The sequence below is a fragment of the Trichosurus vulpecula genome, chromosome 6, assembly GCF_011100635.1.
Source record: "Trichosurus vulpecula isolate mTriVul1 chromosome 6, mTriVul1.pri, whole genome shotgun sequence".
In the NCBI taxonomy this organism is placed as follows: Eukaryota; Metazoa; Chordata; class Mammalia; order Diprotodontia; family Phalangeridae; genus Trichosurus; species Trichosurus vulpecula.
Window position 1 is genome coordinate 216,076,222 of NC_050578.1, and position 17,924 is coordinate 216,094,145.

At 46.2% G+C, this 17,924-nt stretch overlaps 1 protein-coding gene across 11 annotated transcripts in view; it reads left to right on the forward strand.

Annotated features, from left to right (window-relative positions):
* The first annotated feature begins 4,023 nt into the window (after positions 1-4,023).
* DCTN1 (dynactin subunit 1) overlaps positions 4,024-17,924 on the forward strand; it is a 39,367-nt gene continuing 25,466 nt past the window's right edge. For 3 of the 11 annotated variants that reach the window (XM_036762687.1, XM_036762689.1, XM_036762690.1), the window contains exon 1: positions 4,024-4,086. Coding sequence is in view for 6 of the 11 variants with exons in the window: in XM_036762681.1 (XP_036618576.1) it covers positions 16,876-16,908 (33 nt within the window). In the remaining 5 variants the exon portion in view is untranslated. Of the gene's footprint in view, positions 4,226-5,197; positions 5,367-16,414; positions 16,909-17,924 lie in introns of those variants that run through there. The other 8 variants (XM_036762684.1, XM_036762688.1, XM_036762681.1 and 5 more) reach the window with 6 other exon arrangements.

Below are 17,924 nucleotides of genomic sequence, written 5' to 3' on the forward strand. Positions count from 1 at the left end.
GCTCATTTTGCGGGTAAGATCCTGCAGCTCCTTATGCAAGCCTTGGTTATTACATGGGAGTTTCATGCTCCTTGGCATCCTCCCTCATCAGGCAAGGTAGACAGGATGAATCGGGAGACCAAGAGACAGTTTATGAAGTTGATGTTAGAAACGCAGTTACTTTGGACTAAGTGTCTCCCCCTGGCCCTTCTCAGAATATGTACTAAACCTCGAAGGGACGTGGGGTTGTCTCCTTATGAACCCCTATTTGGTCACCCTTATCGAGGAAGAGGAGAAACTTGGGATCCTATATATGAACAGGAAGATAGGTTTTTTAAGGGAATATGTATCTGCCTTGGCAAAACACCTCCTTATTTTACAGACTAAGGGGTTGATCGCTCAGACCCCACCTTTAGGCTTTCCGGTGCATAAGTACCAACTAGGAGACTGGATCCTGATCCAGATGTGGAAGGAGGAAAAGCTTGCCCCGACCCGGGAGGGGCCTTTCCAAGTCCTGTTGACATCGGACACCGCGGTGTGGACCACAGAGCAAGGCTGGACCCATCACTCCCGAGTGAAGACATCTACTAAGCCGCCCGGCGAATGGACTGTTGAACTCTCGTCCCAGGGGGACCCATTAAAAATACATCTGGGGCGTAAGCCTCCCACTGACTGAATGCATGAACCCTGAACCCCTACTTGATCCATAAGATTGCTAATAGCTATAAGTGGAGCTGTGCTCCTTCCAATTTGCCTCCCGTGTATGCTGCAATTGATTACCAGAATGATAATAAGGACTCTATCAAAGTTGATTAAGTTAGAAGGTACAGCCAGTGGATCTATCAGACTGATGATCCTTAAAGGGGGGGAATGGGAACCAGTTGAGCAGGAGGACCCACTAGAGCAGACCAACGAGTTGGATCATGCAGTTGAAGCAGTGTATATGAATTGGCGTGGGAAGCTTTCAACTATGGAATAAGAGGGGGGATTTGTGTGGGACACAAGATTGTTTGTGAAAGCTTCCCATGAATAAATCAAGCAAGGTAATACTCAGATAGTACAAATTTAGTTAGGATGTAGACCTCACTAGGCCTAAGTTTCGTTTTCCTGTAAATCATATGATTTCAGGGAAATCAGATGGTCTCCCCCTCTCCCCCTCCCCTAGCCCACTCCCATGCCGTCATCTTAACATTGAGATTTCCCTATAAGGTAATTCTGTAGTTTCTGTGCTAGTATTGGATAAACTTATTCTGGTATAGATTGTGAGGCCACCTGTCCCAGCAAATAGGGACAGGGGTCCAGCCTCTAGGGGTGGAATTTCTTAGAACTGTTTGTACAAGGTTATATATCCCCTTGCTTGCCTTCTCCGCCTTGCCTCTCTGCACTACCATCCCACCCTGGTAGTGGGAGATGCCCAATTCTTGCGAGACTTGATCAAATAAAGCTTCTGTTTTGTTTCTAGCTTGAGAAAACCGAGACACCTCTGTTTTTGTTTATTTTGAGCCTGTGGTTTGTCCCACACATGTATATATATATATAGATACTAAGAAAATGTTTAAAAATCAAGAAATAGGGAAATAGGGAAGTGGAAAAATTCTGAGGCTGTGAGAGTCTGATGGCTCAGCCTCTGGGAAAGTTTACCCTGAAACTTTTTGTTTTTTCCTATGGCTCTGGTTTAAAGATTTGCTCAGTAAGAATAGGGTCACTGTGACCTGCTTTCATTTACTGTAAAAGTACTGTAAAAGAATGGAGAGGGTCTCCCCCTCCCCTTATCCTATTCTCCTTCTTTAGATTTATAGATGCCACCTCAGTTGTAATCATTAACTAAGGGAATGGGAATTGGAGTTTCTGTGCCTCGATTTCCTGGTTCTTTGTCTAGCTTTTGTGCTCAGATTGTAAGCCCACCTCCTAGCCAGTGGTGAGAAGGGTCAGAGGTGGGCGGGAATTCTCTTGTGTTAGGTATAATTATTGGTGCTTTGCCCCTTGTACTTGGCCTCTTTTGCTGGTTCTGCTCTGTGCTAGCAGAGGATGCCCTATTCTCGAGAATGGAATAAAATTTATTCCTGTTCCCACCCTGAGATGGCTCCTTATTATAAATTAATTTTTAATTGGTGAGGGTCTTTTCATCCCACACAGTTTGAACTGTTTCTTACAATTTTGTAACTTAGCAAGTTATCCCTTCATAAAAACTAATTGACGTCAACCAGTTAATTGCTTTTGGGGGGGACAGCTGATAGCATTAGAAGCCACAATTCTCAAGGCTCATCCCCAGAACCAGGAGGGAGAAGTCAGCTATGCTCTAGGGACCCAACCTGCCAGTTCCACTGAGGGCTGGGAAAGCAGCCCAGAAGGGAATACTACATCTACAACACTCTTATTTACACACTTATGGTTCAACTAAACTGATTTCTTAAAAAACCCTGTTAATTATAAAGTCTATCTCCAGCGTATTCTTTTGCATTGGCTGAGCTCCATGCTTGGAATTCTCTCCCCTCTTTTCCTACACTTCTTAGTATCTCTAGTTTGGCTTTAATATTCAGCTCAAATGCCACCTTTCCCATGAAGACTCCTGATGTCTCTCCTCCAATGTGCCCCCCCCCAACTCGAGTATTGCCTTGTAGCTATTCAGACCAATATCATAAACGCTTTTTGATCCACCTGTTTCTCTCCCCTGTCTGCAAGTATATTAAGGCTTCCTTTTTCTTAAAAAAGAGATTAAGAAATAAATATTTCTGCAGTCTAAAGTTCTTTCCCAGATCTACCAGCATGGAGGAAACCTTATCATTATTCCATCAGACTTCTAGGAAAACAATGCCTTCAGCTACACCCTCCCTGCTCTTTCAAAAGTGTTTCTGAAGGGTAGCTACCGTGGCAGGGTGGATGGAGCACTAGCCCTTCACTTAGGAGGACCTGATTTCAAATCCTGCCTCAGATACTTAGTAGCTGCCTTAAGTCTCTTAAACCCATTGCCTCAAAAAAAAAAAGTTGGGGGGGAGGGGTTCTGTACCTCTGCACCTAAATTGCAGAAGACAGAATTTTCTTTGACATAGTGTAGAATGTCATGCCCACATGCGTTTATTAAGTGCCTACTATGTGCCACGCATTGTCTATGGGCTGAGGATGCAAATAAAGGCAAAAACAGTCTTTGCCCTCAAGGAGCTCACAATATGGTGGAAGATCCTTACGGAAAGGGACAAGTTTCAGTTCAATTTTGGTATCCATACGCTCTGAGGTTTGTAGGGCACTTTACAAATAACCTTACAACAACCCTGAGAGAGGTGCTATTTAATCCCATTTTAAAGATGGAGAAACTGAGGCAGCGGACTTGTTCAAGATCATGCCTCTAGTTAGTAAGCAACCTGGGAGGTTGGGTCTATTATCCCCATTTTACACTGGGGAAACTGAGGCAAGATAGGACACATGACTTGCCCAGAGTGACCTAGCTGGGACACGTCTGAGGCAAATTTGAACTCAGAACTTCTTGACTCCAGGCCCAGAGCGCTATTCACAACGCCACCTCCAGCCTCTGGGCACTTGCTCAGTGTTTGTAGACGGGCTGATTGATTTAGGGCAGTTGGAGGGTGGATTGATGGGTCCTCAGGTGGAGCACCCTCACGGGTCCAGGAGACAATGACAAAGGCAACGGGCCGGCCCCCCACCCCGCCCTCTCCTCTTTCTCCTCCTCTTCTCTCTTCCGCTCGCTAGGGGCGCTCTATCCTACACCCGCTTCCTTCTCTTCTCCCATTAGGGTCCTCCCGTGGCTTCAAGTTCCCAGTGCGCCTGCTCCTTCCTTCGGAGGTCCCCGCCTCCTCCGGGGCTGTCCGCCGCAATGCCTGATTAATGCTCCGCCCCGGACCCACGAAGTTCTGGGTTCGCGGCTGCCCTAGAGTGGGACTTCGCGAAGAATGGTGTACAGCCCTCACTCCGGGGCGAAGCCGTGGCCTGCGGGCCTCGAGGATCTGGCTTGGAGCGAAGCGGAGAGGAGGGCAGCATGGAGGGCAGCTTTCCATGAGTGTGTTGGGGCGGGGCGGCGCCGGTTTGGGAGGGGTCTTGGGCGGTGGCCGCTGTTGGGGGCAGCCTCGGAGTCTGCAGGCCGGCCCCTGACAGGTAGTAGGGGGCGGCGGGGGCGGCCCACTCCTTCCACTGCCTTCCTCTCCCCTTCCGGCGCCAACAGTCCGAGACCCTCGCCTCCCGTGCCCGGGGGAGTATATGTCTGGTCGGGGGGTGGTCCAGGTTCAGGCCTCGGGTGTGTGTGTGTGTGTCTGTCGGGGGAGGAGGGGTCAAGGCACAGGCCTGGGGCTGGAAGAGGGACCAGAGGAGGTCAGGGTTCTGGCGCGGGGGGGGGGGGGGGGGGGGGGGGGAGGAGGAGTCCTGTATCTGGAGGCGATGGGTATAAGGTAGAAGCCTGGGGCAGGAGGGTCAGGGTTCAGGCCTGGAGGGGGAAGTGTATGTGTGTGGGGGGAGGTCAGGGTATAGGCTGGGGGCAGGAGGGAGTCGGGGTGCGGGCCTGGTTTGGGGGGAGCTGGAGGGAGGTCAGGGTCCGTGTCCGGACCTCATGGGAGGTGGGAATGGTTCAGACTGTGGCCTGGGTTTGTAGGAAGGGTGAAGGGTGGTCAGGATTCAGACCTGGGGCTATTGGGGGCTCGGGGGCAAGGTATGCGTAAGGGGAAAGTTCCAGCATTTAACCTAGGATTGGTGGGCGATGTTTTAGCAAGGGCAACAGTTGTGGAAGAAGACGAACCATTTCCGTACTAAGAAGGAGTTGAGGTGGTTGTCTGGGGGTGGGGTGGAGTACTGGTTTGGCCTGGTATATTTGTACTAGGGGTCCAAGACATTGGGGAATTTCTGAGCTGACACCAGCCCTAACATTTGTGGCTCACCTGGTAGCTTGTAGAAGCCTTCCCATCATCCCGCCTAACTTCAGCCGCTGTTAGAGGTTCCTAGGCTCCAGATTTCTTCCATGTTTCCCCACGGATGGGAGAGATCTCCTCCATGGGAGCTGGAGAATTTCCCTTCAGACCATGTTGTGTTATGCTGAGAGGTCTGTCAAAAGAATAAAAGCATAGTTTTAATAAACCACGGTCTTAGTGCTAGCATAGCTTAGCGGTCAGGAGCCTGTGGGCCTGAATTAGTTTTGTATATTTGGGTATCTTGCCTCTGATTGCTTGGTAATCAAAAAATCCATGACAAGTTATTTCACCTGTCTCCCCGATTTTAGGCAGGTCCACAACTAAGGAAGACAAGTTTTTTGAGGAGGTGACAACTTTATAGTTTGTGGCCATAATGAGCAATCAACTCACACTTAATGAGCACCCAGTTTTCAAGCCACTGGGGATGTAAAGAGGTATATAAGACGAGATAAGGAGATGGAGCATTTATGTAAAAAGGTCAGTAGGAGTACAAGGCATTCCATGATGTGTCAAACATGAAGTATGGAATTGAATATCAGAACTGACCCCCTTATCTTCCAGATGGGAAAACAGAGGTCCAGCGATGAAACTTGCCCTCAATCGCACAAGTTCATAAAAGTTAAAAGTAGAGAAAGAGCACAGTGGGCTGGAGTGGTTAGAGAAGAATCCGCCAAAGAGGTGTATACCTTGAACAGGCTTTGAAAAGTTGGGTCAATTTTTAAATTAATGGAGAGGAAAAAGAAGAGCAAGCTGGGTTGAGGTTTGGTGGTGAGGAAAATGATAAAATTGGGTTCAAACTATATAGTATTTTCAGTACCAGGATGAGAAGCATTAATTTGACTGTCACCTGCAAGATTGGAGTTGGAAACAGACAAGAGGAAGGAGATAGGTTAAAAGACTCCTTCGGTGATCTAGGTGTGAGGGCTAAGGGGGTAACAATGGGGGCGAAAAGGAAGGAAGGAATGGGAGAGGCTTTACTAAGGAAAATTTGGTTGAATTTGGGGTTAACTAGATGTGGGGAAGGAATCACATAATGTCAGAAAACATTAGGCTAATCTATATTTGTACAGGAATCCCCTCTACAACATCCCTTACAATTGGGTTGTACTGCCTTTGCCCAAAGACACTAGTGAGGGTGAATATCCTTTCTTGCATGTTTTTGGATAGCTCTAATTGTTGTGAAACTTCTTCATTACATTAAACTTAAATAGACCTCTCCAAACTGGAACTCATTGCTACTAGTTTTTCCCCTCTAGAACCAAACAGAACAAGTCTAATCTCTCTGCCCTTCAAGTATTTCAATACAGCTATCATGTCTTCAGTTCTTCTCCTCTCCATGCTAAACATGCCCAGCTTCTTCATCTGATACTTATGACATGGTTTAAGTTCCTTATCCCACCTTCTACAAGAAGCCTTTCCCAATCCCTCCTAGTTCTAGTGCCTTCCCTCTGCTGGTTATTTCCAATTTATCCTGTACATAGGTTGTTTATACATAGCTATTTACATAATGTCTTTCTTGTTAGACTGTAAGCTCTTTGATAACAAGGACTGGCTTTTGCCTTTCTTTGTATCCATAGTAGATGCTTAATAAATGTTTGTTGACTGACTGACTCCTGATTCCTTTCCTGTCGTTTGTCATTGTCCTGAAAAGTGCCCAGAACCAGAATCCAGTTATGTGACCAGGACAAAGGTCAGTGAAAATGTCACCTCCTTCTTCCAGGATGTGGACTCTACACACTTTATGAATTAGATTCTTTGGCTTCCACGTCACATCACTGGCACATACTGAACCTGCATTCCGCTAAAACCCCGTGATATTTTTCACATGAGCTATTTTCTAGCCATGATTTTTATATCCCTTTTGGAGTTAATTTTTTGGTACTACCCAAGTAAGGGTCATTACATTTATATTTATTAGATTCCATTTTATTAAGATTAAAGTCCATCATAATCTGTTGAAATCTTTTCGGATATTGATTCTGTCATCCAACTTGGGGGTGATTTTCAGCTTCATGGTTTCTGCAGATTTGATAAACATTTTCTCTATGCCTTTAGCCAGATCATTGATAAAAATGTTCTGAAAAGCAGCTGGCTAACGCCAGCTCCCTGAGGGTAATCTCATATACTTCCAAGTCATTTAACTAGTTCAAATTCACCTAAAATTTCCCCTCTTTTACATGTGTCTATCTTGTCCACAAAATGACATGAAAGACTATGTCCTGATCACCTTTCTAGTAACCCTTAACATTAAGTGAGTTTTTTGTGGCCTGATCTGTTCTTGATGAGGCCCTCCTTCCTCTTTTATATGTTTGCTATCTATCCCTTTAGTTTTACCAGAAATTGAAGTCCAGCTTATTGAAGATAAATTCAGTGACTCCATCGTCTTCCCTTTTGAAAATCATCACATTTGTCCTCCATTCCTGTGACATCTTTCACAAAGATCACTGAAATTGCTCAGTAATCGTATTAACAGTTCTTTCAGCACACTGGATTGTGGCTCATCCAGAGCTGGCAACTTGAACTCTTTGAGAGCAGCCAGATGCTTTTACCATCTCCTTATCTTATCCATTCTTCCTCCACAGTATCTCTCCATCCTCCTCTGCACTCACACTGCCGCCACTCTAAATCAGGGCCCCATCACCTCTTGCCCGGACTGCTAGAATGCTCCTCAGGATTACAGTTTCTCTCCTCTCCAATCTATCTTCCACATAGCTATCAGCTAAAAATTTACTTTTAAGTAAAGCACTGTTGTGATCATGTCACTACCTTGCCCAAAGCCTTCAGTGATTCTTCTTTACTTATAGGATAATAAACAAGCTCCTTGGCCTGTTACTTAAGGTTCTCTACAGTTTGTCTCCCTACGTTTATCTCACATCTCCCCATCATTAACTTTGTATTCCAGTTTGGCTGGAATTCCCTGAACTTGATACCTCGTCCCCTGCCTCCATTCAATACACAAGCCACTCCTTATGCCTGGAATATACCGCCCCCTCCATCCTTATGTCAGCCCCTCAGAATCCTTCCCTTCCTTCAAGACTAAGTGAAGGATCACCTTGGTGAATGCTTTCCTCATTCCCAGGCTGCTAGTGCTCTTTGCTGACTTTAATTTTCCTTGTATGTTACTTATTTGTGGATTTGCTGGATTCCTTCTTTAGAATGTAAACTTCTCGAGGGCAGGAGCTGTTTTTGGCTTTGTGTCTCCATTACTTACCACAATGACATGTTTACAGTAAGTGTTTAATAAATACTTGTTGAATTATGCTGTATCTCAGCTCCTCTTTAACCATTTTAACCTTATTAGATAAAGTAGAAGCAATTGCATATACCCGCCTTCTTCCCATGTTAGCTTGCCCATTCCAAGCACTGGTCCCGTCCATTCTTTGATCTCCTTCTTGCCTCAAACATAGCTCTAAAAACTCTTTTTGGTGTCTTTGGCATCAGTTCTCACCATTCTGAGCCTTAGCACCTTTTGGCATTAACCTTAGAGAAGCAAGCTTTTGTTTTGTATCTTTCTGTAGTTGTTGTCCCTTGCTTCCTAACCTTCTTTACTTGTCTTTTAGTAGTCTAAGTAGGTTAAAGAGTTCTTTAAATCCAGGTTGGTTCCTTAAATTGTTCTCTCTTTTCTTTTCATGAGAATTAGCGTCATTAGAATTTCGTTGTTCCTGGGGGTGGGTGGGGCCTCTTCCCTGTGGAATTTTAAGCTCTGAGATGCTGCCTATCCTTTCTCTGAACCTTTGAGAGCTCTGTCCTATGGAGTGTAGGGGGTTGTCAGACCTGCCTGGCTTTCCTTTCTTGCTCTATCGTGATTCTAAGGGGGAAGAGTGGTTACTTCTCCCCCAGCTTTCCATCATTTGTACTTCAGCACCCAGCCAGCTCTTCTTTGTTAGTCAGAATCTGGTCCAAATCACATTCCCCCTTGTTTTTCTTCTACTTTTTGAATAAAATTACCATGAAGGCCAGCCAAGAATGTGTCAGCTGCTCTGCTTTTAGCAGAAAGCTCCAGATGTCTAGATAATTGGCATTCCCAAACACTATTGTGTAAGGCTTCTATGCCAGGTTTGTGATGGTTTCTGAAATATCTATTTCTTTCTTCTGTCCAAGTGGTCCGTATTATCTGCCTAAGACAATATCACTTCTGTTTCTTCCTCCATTGATCTTTACCTAAGTGTTCTGTATCGTGTTTTCCCTTTCCTTTTTCTTGATTTCCTCATGAGTATAACTTTATATAGTGCTGCTCTTTTCTACTTATTTATTCCTTTCGAATAAAATATACCCTTACATATCCATATTTTAGACGGGGGCGGGGGAACTAGTTTGAGGGAGTACAAATATTGAGTCTGAGGTAATGGTGGGAAATCCAGATAGATATATCCAGGAGTCATTTAGAGCTGTGATCATGGCTAACGATATAGATTTGTAAAACTTCTGTATAGAAGTGTTAGTTGAAGTATGCAAATGGCTGCAATTTCTATGGGAAAACGTATAGGGCATATAGAATAGGAGGCTGAAGTCATTGCAAAATGCCCACATTTAGGGGGGAAGAAGTGGAATTGGTGAAGAACACAAAGGGATGGCCAAAGAGGTCAGAAGATAGCTAAGGCACTATAATGTGTCAGGAGCCAAGTGAGGAGAGAGTATTTTAATAAAAAGGGAGTAGATGACATCTTCTGATGAGGTGAGGAGAAGGGGGAAAGACAATAAGTCATGGGATTTGGTGATATAAAGGTCATTGGTAAGCAGTACAGTTCAGGCAGGAGAGCCAGAAGGCAAGGTATTGAGGAGGGTGGGAGTGGGGAGGAAGTGGAGAACAGTGAGTGTTGACTTTCATTTTGAGAAGTTGTTTTTTGTTTGTTTTTGTTTTTTGAAAGAAAGGAGAGAGAAGGGCCAGTACCTTGGGGACTAGCAAAGTTTGAAGGAAGGTTTTTTTTTGGAGGGTGGGGCGTTAGGAGACATGAGCAAGTTTATAGGCCTAGAAAAAACCAGTGGAGAGAAAACAGAGCAGGCTTCTGAGGGAATAGGGTCAGGAACACAGAGGATCACTGTGCCAAACCCAGAGAACTATTTGTAGACACTAGACAGTGTGCACCTTTTGGGTTTACCTTTACCTTAGAGTGGATTGGAAACCCAGGCTGGCTCCAGTTGTACTTAACCAGCAGACAGATTTGTTAACATTTACCCCTTGTACAGCATGATGATTTGATCTCATCATGTTGCTCCTCTGCTGAAAAATCTTCACTGGCTGCCTACCGTCTCTTGAGTAAAGTTTAGACTGCTTCATCTAGCTTTCAAGGCATTCCACAGCCTGGTTCAGCCTTAGCTTCTCACATTACTCCCCCTCCCCATTTGGTGGTAGCTAGGTGGCTCTGTGGACAGAGCAGTGGGCCTCGAGGCTTCAGGTATGAATCACTTCACTTCTGTCTGCCTCAGTTTCTTCATCTGTAAAATGGAGACAATAATAGCTCCTCCCTTCTAGGGTCGTTGAGAGGATCAAAGAAGACAACAGTTGTAAAGTGTTTAATGCAGCGGCCTGCATATAGTAGGTGCCGCGTAAATGCTGGTTCTTATTATCATATTATTATCGATTGTCTCTGTCCCTCAAACAGCACCTGTGCTCCTGTGCCTTTGTTCACACTGTCCTCTCTACCTAAAATGTTGTCCTTCCTTCTCTCTGCATATTAAATTCGTACCCATGCTTTAAAGCCCAATTCAGATACTCAAAAGCCATCTTTTTCATGAAGCCATTTCTGATCTCCCTGCTCCTCCATTCCCTTCTCCCCCAACAGCTTCTCCTTTCTGGCCCTACTTAGAGTTTGTTTATATCTCACTAATAAATTTATTTTTTAAACTCTAATTCTAAACCCCAGAAAAGGAGTTTTTCCAAACATATAACAGGCTACAAAAAGGGAATTCCAGATGAAATGCTGAATCCCCATACTACTTGTTTCTAATATACTGTAGAGGAATGTAATATTGTATATTTAGCTTTCCTTTTATCTTATTTTCCTACTATACTGTAACCTTCAGGGAGACAAGAGCTTTCCAAACTTGCTATCTCTTTGTATCATAGTGTTTTCCACACATTACTCCTTGTAGCATGAAAGTTGAAGTTTTTCCAGGAGGCCTTTTTTGCCTGCTTCCCAAACAGGAAAGGTTCTTCCCTTCCTCTGCATATTGTTTGAGAAAATTGGGACTCTATAGAGTTTGCCATAGGTTCTAGTGAACCCTGAGGCTACCCTAAATCTCTTCTTCCCTAAGGCCTCCATTTAGAGAAGATAAATTATGAAGAGATCCTGAGGAGGCTACTTAAGAGGTAAAGCCTTCTCTTGTAAGTCATTTATGTTTGCTGTTAAGACGTGCTAGTGGCTCTTATCTGGGAGATATTTTGGCCCCTTCGTGAGTTCCAGCTTAGCTTGAGGTTCCTGGTGCTGGTGTAGAGATACTTTGACAGAGGCTGTGTTGGAGAAGAATGTCAGCTATGCAGAAATGGAACCATCTGGTGGAGCTAGGAACCCAATTGACAGGCTTCTGTGTTAAGCTAGTGCTTAGTGGTGGTCAGGAAGGGTTGTGATCTAGGTGGGATGGGAGGTTAGGGGAAGTGGGAGGGAGACAAAGGAGAGGGTAGATTAGGTGCATAGGGGCTAGCTGTAGTTGGTCAAGCCCTGAATGCTAAGGCCCAGAGTTGTGTCCAGCAGTAAAGACACTATTCTGTGATCTCTTCCCCTCCCCCTTCCCATCTTAATCAATTAGCATGGTAACGGAGACCTTGGAAAAAGTCAGGTTGCCAGCTTTTTGTATTTCTGACTTTTTATAAGACTCAGACCTGGCTAAGAAGTTCAAACCATTCTCCAGGACCTGCGGGCTGAGCTTGAGCTGTTACTAAGGGACTGAATAAGAAGGATAGGCCCCTCTTGTCAGTTCCAAGCATGGCAGACTAGCTTTGGCAATGGCTTTATATAGTGATTAATAAAACAAGCTCCTTTTTCCATATGGTGTCAGTTTTAAGTAGGGCTGAAGGATGAGTTTGTGTGGCTGCCTGAAGAGAGTGAGTTGGGGGGAGTGGTGGTAATAGAGATGATGGAAGAGAAATAGACTCACCTCTTCTTGCTGCAGTTACTGGAGCATCTTCTCGGTTGCCTCCATCTGCAGGTTGCTATGGTTACCTCCTCTGAGTGGGATCCATGGCAGAGATTTTTTTCCTAGTTGTGCTCAGATGTTGCCTCTTGATTTGAAAGGGGGTTGAAAAGGAGGGCATTCCGCATTGGCGTAGCCAGTCAGCAGACAAGTCAAAACAGAGTCAGTCGAGGTGTTGGTACCAGTGACAGCAGCTTTGTTGGCTGCTGAGGCTGCAGCTGAAGTTGTGAAATGGTGCAGCCCTTCGGAGCGCAGGCTCAGGACCCCTGTCTGCAGGGTCCTAGTGCCAGGGCTTTGCTTCCAGGTATAAGGGGTGGTGCCAGAGGAGGAGCCCAGGCATAGTAAAGCTAGTCATCAAGGTTAGCTGAGCACCCAGCCTATTGCCCATTGCCTTATTCTCCAAAATGCTTTGTTGGGAGAAAAGAAGAAAGCCTTGGCTTCTTTGTGTGTATTCCATTAAGGGGTCCTGGGGCCACCAAAAATGTGTGCAGTCACCAGGGCAAGAAGAGGAGGCTGAGGCATGTCCTGTAGTAAGAACAGCATGACTAGTCAGACTGGGAGGTGAATCTCAGGCCTGAAGACAATGAGACTCCTAAAGGAGGCCCATTAAGAATTTATGTATGGCTTTGTGGGCCCTCTGTGGCAGTAGGTGGTGGATCCAAGTCTGGGTTTCCTCTCAGCTTATTCAGAGACATATTTCAGAGGCAGCGTGCTGAATGAAGCGGGAGGAAATGGAAGGATGATGGGTTCTGTCTGGGTCCACTACAGGGTGGTTATGTAATCTCAACTGGATCCTCTCTTTGACAAGAACCCCCATTTTATACCTCCTTAATCTACTATCCCATTTGGCACACAAGCTCTTTCAAAGCTTTTCATGCCTCCTTAGGCCTCCCACAGCAGCCTGAGGCTACAGCTGAAGTTGTGAGACGGTGTAGTAGCTTGTCTCTTGTATCCTCAGAAAACCCTCACTTGATCTGTCCATCCTCACTGGTTATCTTCCTACATCTTTCCTCCCTTTTTTGGCTAAACCCCTTAAGAAGGCTGTTGGCAATAGATACCTCCACTTCTGATTCTCTCACTTTCTTAACTTTATATTTCATCTTTCAACTGAATCTGCTCTTTCCAAAGTTACTGTCTCTTAATTGCCAAATATAATGCCTTTTACATTACTTAGATTTTCCTGTTATCCTCTTTCTTCCCCCTCTCTGGGAACTATGCCTTGCAACAAAGGGTTTTTTAAGAAAAGAAAAAGAAGGAAAAAAGTTCAGCCAAATTAGTATGTTGGGGGAAAAAACATGTCATGTATAGTATGTATATGGAATCTTTCTTTTACTATAAAGTAATTTCAAGAGGAGGCAGCCAGGTGGCTCAGTGGATAGAGCGCAGGGCCTAGAGTCAGGAAGACCTAAGATCAAATTTGGCCTCACACACTCACTTGCTAGCTGTGTGACTCTGGACAAGTTACTTAACCCTATTTGCCTTAGTCCATTGGAGAAGGAAAATGGCAAAAACACTCCATTATCTTTGCCAAGAAAACCCCATGGACAGTATAGTCGTGAAAAGTCAGACACAACTGAATGACTGAGCAGCAACAGCAGATTTCCAGAGGAGTTCTAGTGCTGGTAGCTGGGGTGAGAGAGTAAGGAAAGGCCTCCAGTGAGAGTTGGTGCCTGAACTGACCATTGGAAGAAGCTTGGGATGTATCGTAAGAGGCAGAGAGGATGGTGTGCACCTCCGTCACTGGGGTTCGCTGGGGGAAAGGATAGTGGGTCTGGACTAGGGTCTGGATGTTGCTGAGCACTGTGGCTAATCTCTCTAGGCCTTGGTTTTAGGATCTGTAAAATGAGCGGATAGAGCCAGATGCCTTCTAAGGTCCCTTCCAGCTCAGAATCCTAACTTCCTTATTTTGGTTGAGGACATGGCCATTTTTCCCATCCTCCAGGTTGGAAACCTAGGCGTCATCCTGGATTCTCTTCTCTCCTTCCCTCGAATACCCCCTTCCCCATCCAAACAGTTGCCAAGTCTTGTGGCTGGTACTTCCCTAAAACCTCTGAAATCTGTCCCCTTGTCTCCACCCACACCATAGTCGCCCTCATTCAGGCCCTTATCACCTCTCACCTTAGCCTAGGCCTCCCTTCATCCAGCCTCTCCCCTCTCCTCCCATCTTCTGCATAGCTGCCAAGGTGATACTCCTAATGCCCTGTGAGCCCTCTGGGAAACTTCAGCAACTCATCTGTGTGATCTTTAAACCTCTCACAGACTGGCTCCAACCCATCCTTTTCAGACTGCTTTCCCATTACTTGCTCTCATGTCCTCTTCCATCCAAAGTGAAGCAGGGCATTCTTTCTCCTATCTTCTTCCCACTGTACATTTTAGATTCATGAGCTTCCTTCAAGGCTGAGCTGAAGTGCTACCTTCTACATAAAACCTTTCCTGATCTTCCCACTTATTAGTTACTTTGTATTCATTTTTTACTCATCTGTGTACATGTTGTTAGGAAAACAGGCTTTTCTAGAGCAGGGACTTCTATTTGTTTCTGTCCCTCCAGAACACCGCACAGTCCTTGACGTGTTAGAGGTCCTTAATATATTTCTATTGAATTCAACTGAGCCTGTGGCTCCTGGGGCTTGGAATTGTGGTATATACACCTTTAGCTGGCTGCTCAGGAAATGTAGTGTTCTGTCTCTGCAGATTTTAGCTGCCCTGGAGCCTGCTGCGGGTCCCCACACTGAACGAAGTGTTAAATCAGTGGAGCCCCAGGGCTGAGGGCATGTCTCCTCGGCCCCTGTGACAGCCAGTGATGGCAGGAGGGGCAGGGGGAGCGCTTCGTGCAGTCTCAGTAGGCAGTGGAGTAAGTGTGACTGCAGAACGCTTCATTCCTTGTTTCCTCTTCCAGTGAGAATGAGGATCATAAATCTAGAATTGGAAGGGACCTCGGAGAACATCTAGTCCAACCCCCTCATTTTACAGATGAGGAAACTGAGGTGCAGGGCTTGCCTGGGTCACATAGGTAATAGTGGTCTGATGCCGAGGCAGCTGACTTTTTGTGAATGGATCTCCAGGGAAGGCAGGCCTAGAACTCACAGGGAACATGTAACCCAAGGAGTCTTGGGTTGAGCTTTGTGTGAATATCGGCACTCCCTGAGGCCTCTGTCTGCTGCCATTGATCTGGCTGCAGCAGTAGAGCCCTGTCCTTTCAGACTGGCAGGGAAGAGAGGAAGGCTGCTAGTCTATTCTCTGTTTGCAAGTATATTTCTCCCAGTTTGGTGGGGTCAAATAGCGGTGCCTTTCTGAGCATTCAGCTCCACTTGGTGGATGGGGTTTAGGATAAGTGTCCCTCCTTTCCCTCCAACTTTTCCCTGATATGTTAGTGCCTGGGCCAACTTGATACAGACTCCTAACCAGTCCTGAGGTGGGGAGGGACCTAATAATTCCTTTTGACCTGACTCCTTTGCTGAGCAAAGCCCTAGAGTGCAGAGGAGTCGAAAGCATTTTTACTGAGATCTTTTTTTGAGAGAGAGAGAATACCCATACTTTTACAAATTGGTAAACTTTGCAGACACTTCTCAACAAATGCTCAAACGCTCTCCACCCCCCATCCTCTCAAATACAGGAGGCACATCTGCCTAGCAGGATGGTTGTGCCTGACAGCAGAAGAGTACCTGTCGTTTTCAGCTTTTGTAGTTCGCCAGCTGTTTACCTATTGCTAACAAAAAGAAAGGGCACTTTTTCAACTTTGATAGCTCCTGGTTTACCAGAGTTGTCTCTTGTACCTGACCAAAGAGTTTTGTCACCTTTGTTGGTTTTCTTCAGATTGTAAATAAAGTCATTGTGTCATGCTGCTCTGTTTCTCTCTATTTCTTTGCTTCTCCCTCCCCAAAAGTCTTCCTTTGTTTCTCTGAGGTCTTCCTCTTTACTCTTAGTTGTGAACATTTTATTTACCTGGCCCACTCTTGTTGGGCCCAGTTTTTATTCCTAGCTTTTTGTTAGTACAGATGCTTCTGCTATTAGTGTTTTTGTGCAAGGGCTATTTCTATTCTGACGAATCCAATACTGGGGTCTCTGGGCCAAAGGATCTAAACAGTTTAACAGTAGTTCTTGCACACTTTCAGACCATTTCCTGTAACCACTGGACCAGTTCACAGCTTTGCCATTATTGAGCCTGTGTTCCCACAGGGCCTCTTAACATTGCCTTTTGCTTTGATTTACCACCTTTGACAGTTTGGACTTGAGATGATTTTGCCAAGTTTTTCAAATGGTTAATAGTTTGCATTTCTTCTTTTGAAAACTGTTCCTATCTTTTGACCATTCAAGCAAACTTGACTTTGGCGGTGATGAGCCCTGAGACAGACACCCTTCAAAATGTCATTGCTCTCTGCTGGCCTAGGTTGGCACCGTGTTCTGGAGGGTACGGTCATTGTGAGCTTTGCCTATCCCCTTCAGGAGCTAGGGTCCCCAGCTTTTTTCATGCTGAGGAACAGTGTGAGAGCCTTGCCTTTATTTCTGTCTCCTCTTCCCTGTCTCAGGTGAAGGTGCAGGGCACTAGGACCCAGAAGCTGGGAAGCTCTCTGACAAGTCTAGAGCTAGACTAGCGCAGAGTGAGGCTGCTCATCAGCTGGGCTGGCAGGATCCAGGCTCTGGGCGAAGGAATCCTCTGGTAGCCAAGGAGCTTTTCCCCCTTGTTCTCCCCAGCCTCAACCTGCTTGTCCCACTCCTTTGGGAGGAGTGGGAGAGATAGTGTCATTCATGGGCCTGCAGGTTTCTCTATGAATCGGGAGGGCCTGGGGTCCCTAACATCCTCAGTCCAGTGTCTGATGGTCTGAGGAGAATTCGGGGAAGGAACCCAGGCAGAAGCATGGCCCAGAGCAAGAGGCATGTGTATAGCCGGGTAAGTGGGGGGTAGGATGCAGGGGTTGCCCTCAGCTGAGCCTAGGAGCTGGGGAGTAGAGGGGCGGGCTGGGCCACCTGGGCCTGCGCTCTTGTGGGCATTGTTGCTGTGGGGGTTGGGCCATGGGCTGTGACCATCACTCACCTAACAGCTTTGGGATTTTGAAGAGGAGTCCCCATAGCCTAGTTGGTGAGGGACCTTGTCAGGCTCCTCCTGGGTGTCTGCGATGTGCTGGAGGCTGTGTTTCTGCCCAGAGTTATTCCCTATATCTTGGCTTTGCTTGGCCTCTGGCTGTCACTGGGCCTCGGGCTGCAGGCTCCAGTGGGGGCTGGGACATCATGGGGGCCCTGAGTCTGGGTAGAATAGACTTACAATGAAGTCTTTCTTCAGAGCTGCTTTGTTGTTCCTTCATCTCTCCCTAGCTTGATCTGAGTTGGGAAAGGGCCTTGAGAGGAGGGTTGACACAGACTCTGTATCCTTTTCCACCTGACTTGATTCCCCCTTACCTCTGAGGCAATTACCCATCCTTTGGTGCCTATAGCGTATCCTGGGCTACACTGTCACTATCCACTTGCTTGCTCTTTTCGGCATCTGGGGGATCAGTGTGTGTGAATTAGGGGGAAAGGGTGGTTCCGATTTTGTCAGTTTATACTATCAATGAGCCCCTCTAGAAGCCACCATACTTTCTCTGGTCCAGGGGCTGTCTGCCTTGGTAAACCCCTTCCATCACTCAAGGTGTCTGTCCACCTAGGTAAGTGACACAGACCCTTGAAGAGAGCTGGGAGATGGCCCACTCTTTCCTAGGCTGGCACACTCCTGCAACTCTGCAGGCTGCTTTTTGGGATTTCTAATTGCTAGAGGTATCCCTTCCTGGGGCCTGGGAGTGAGTATAGACCCAAACAGGCCCCACTGGTCACTTACTTGGCTCATGTCACCCTATAGTTCCAGAATTCACCCGCTGTATTGGGTTGCCCTGTTCTACAGTGTTGTTGCTGAAGCTGGGCCAGGTGTGGTGT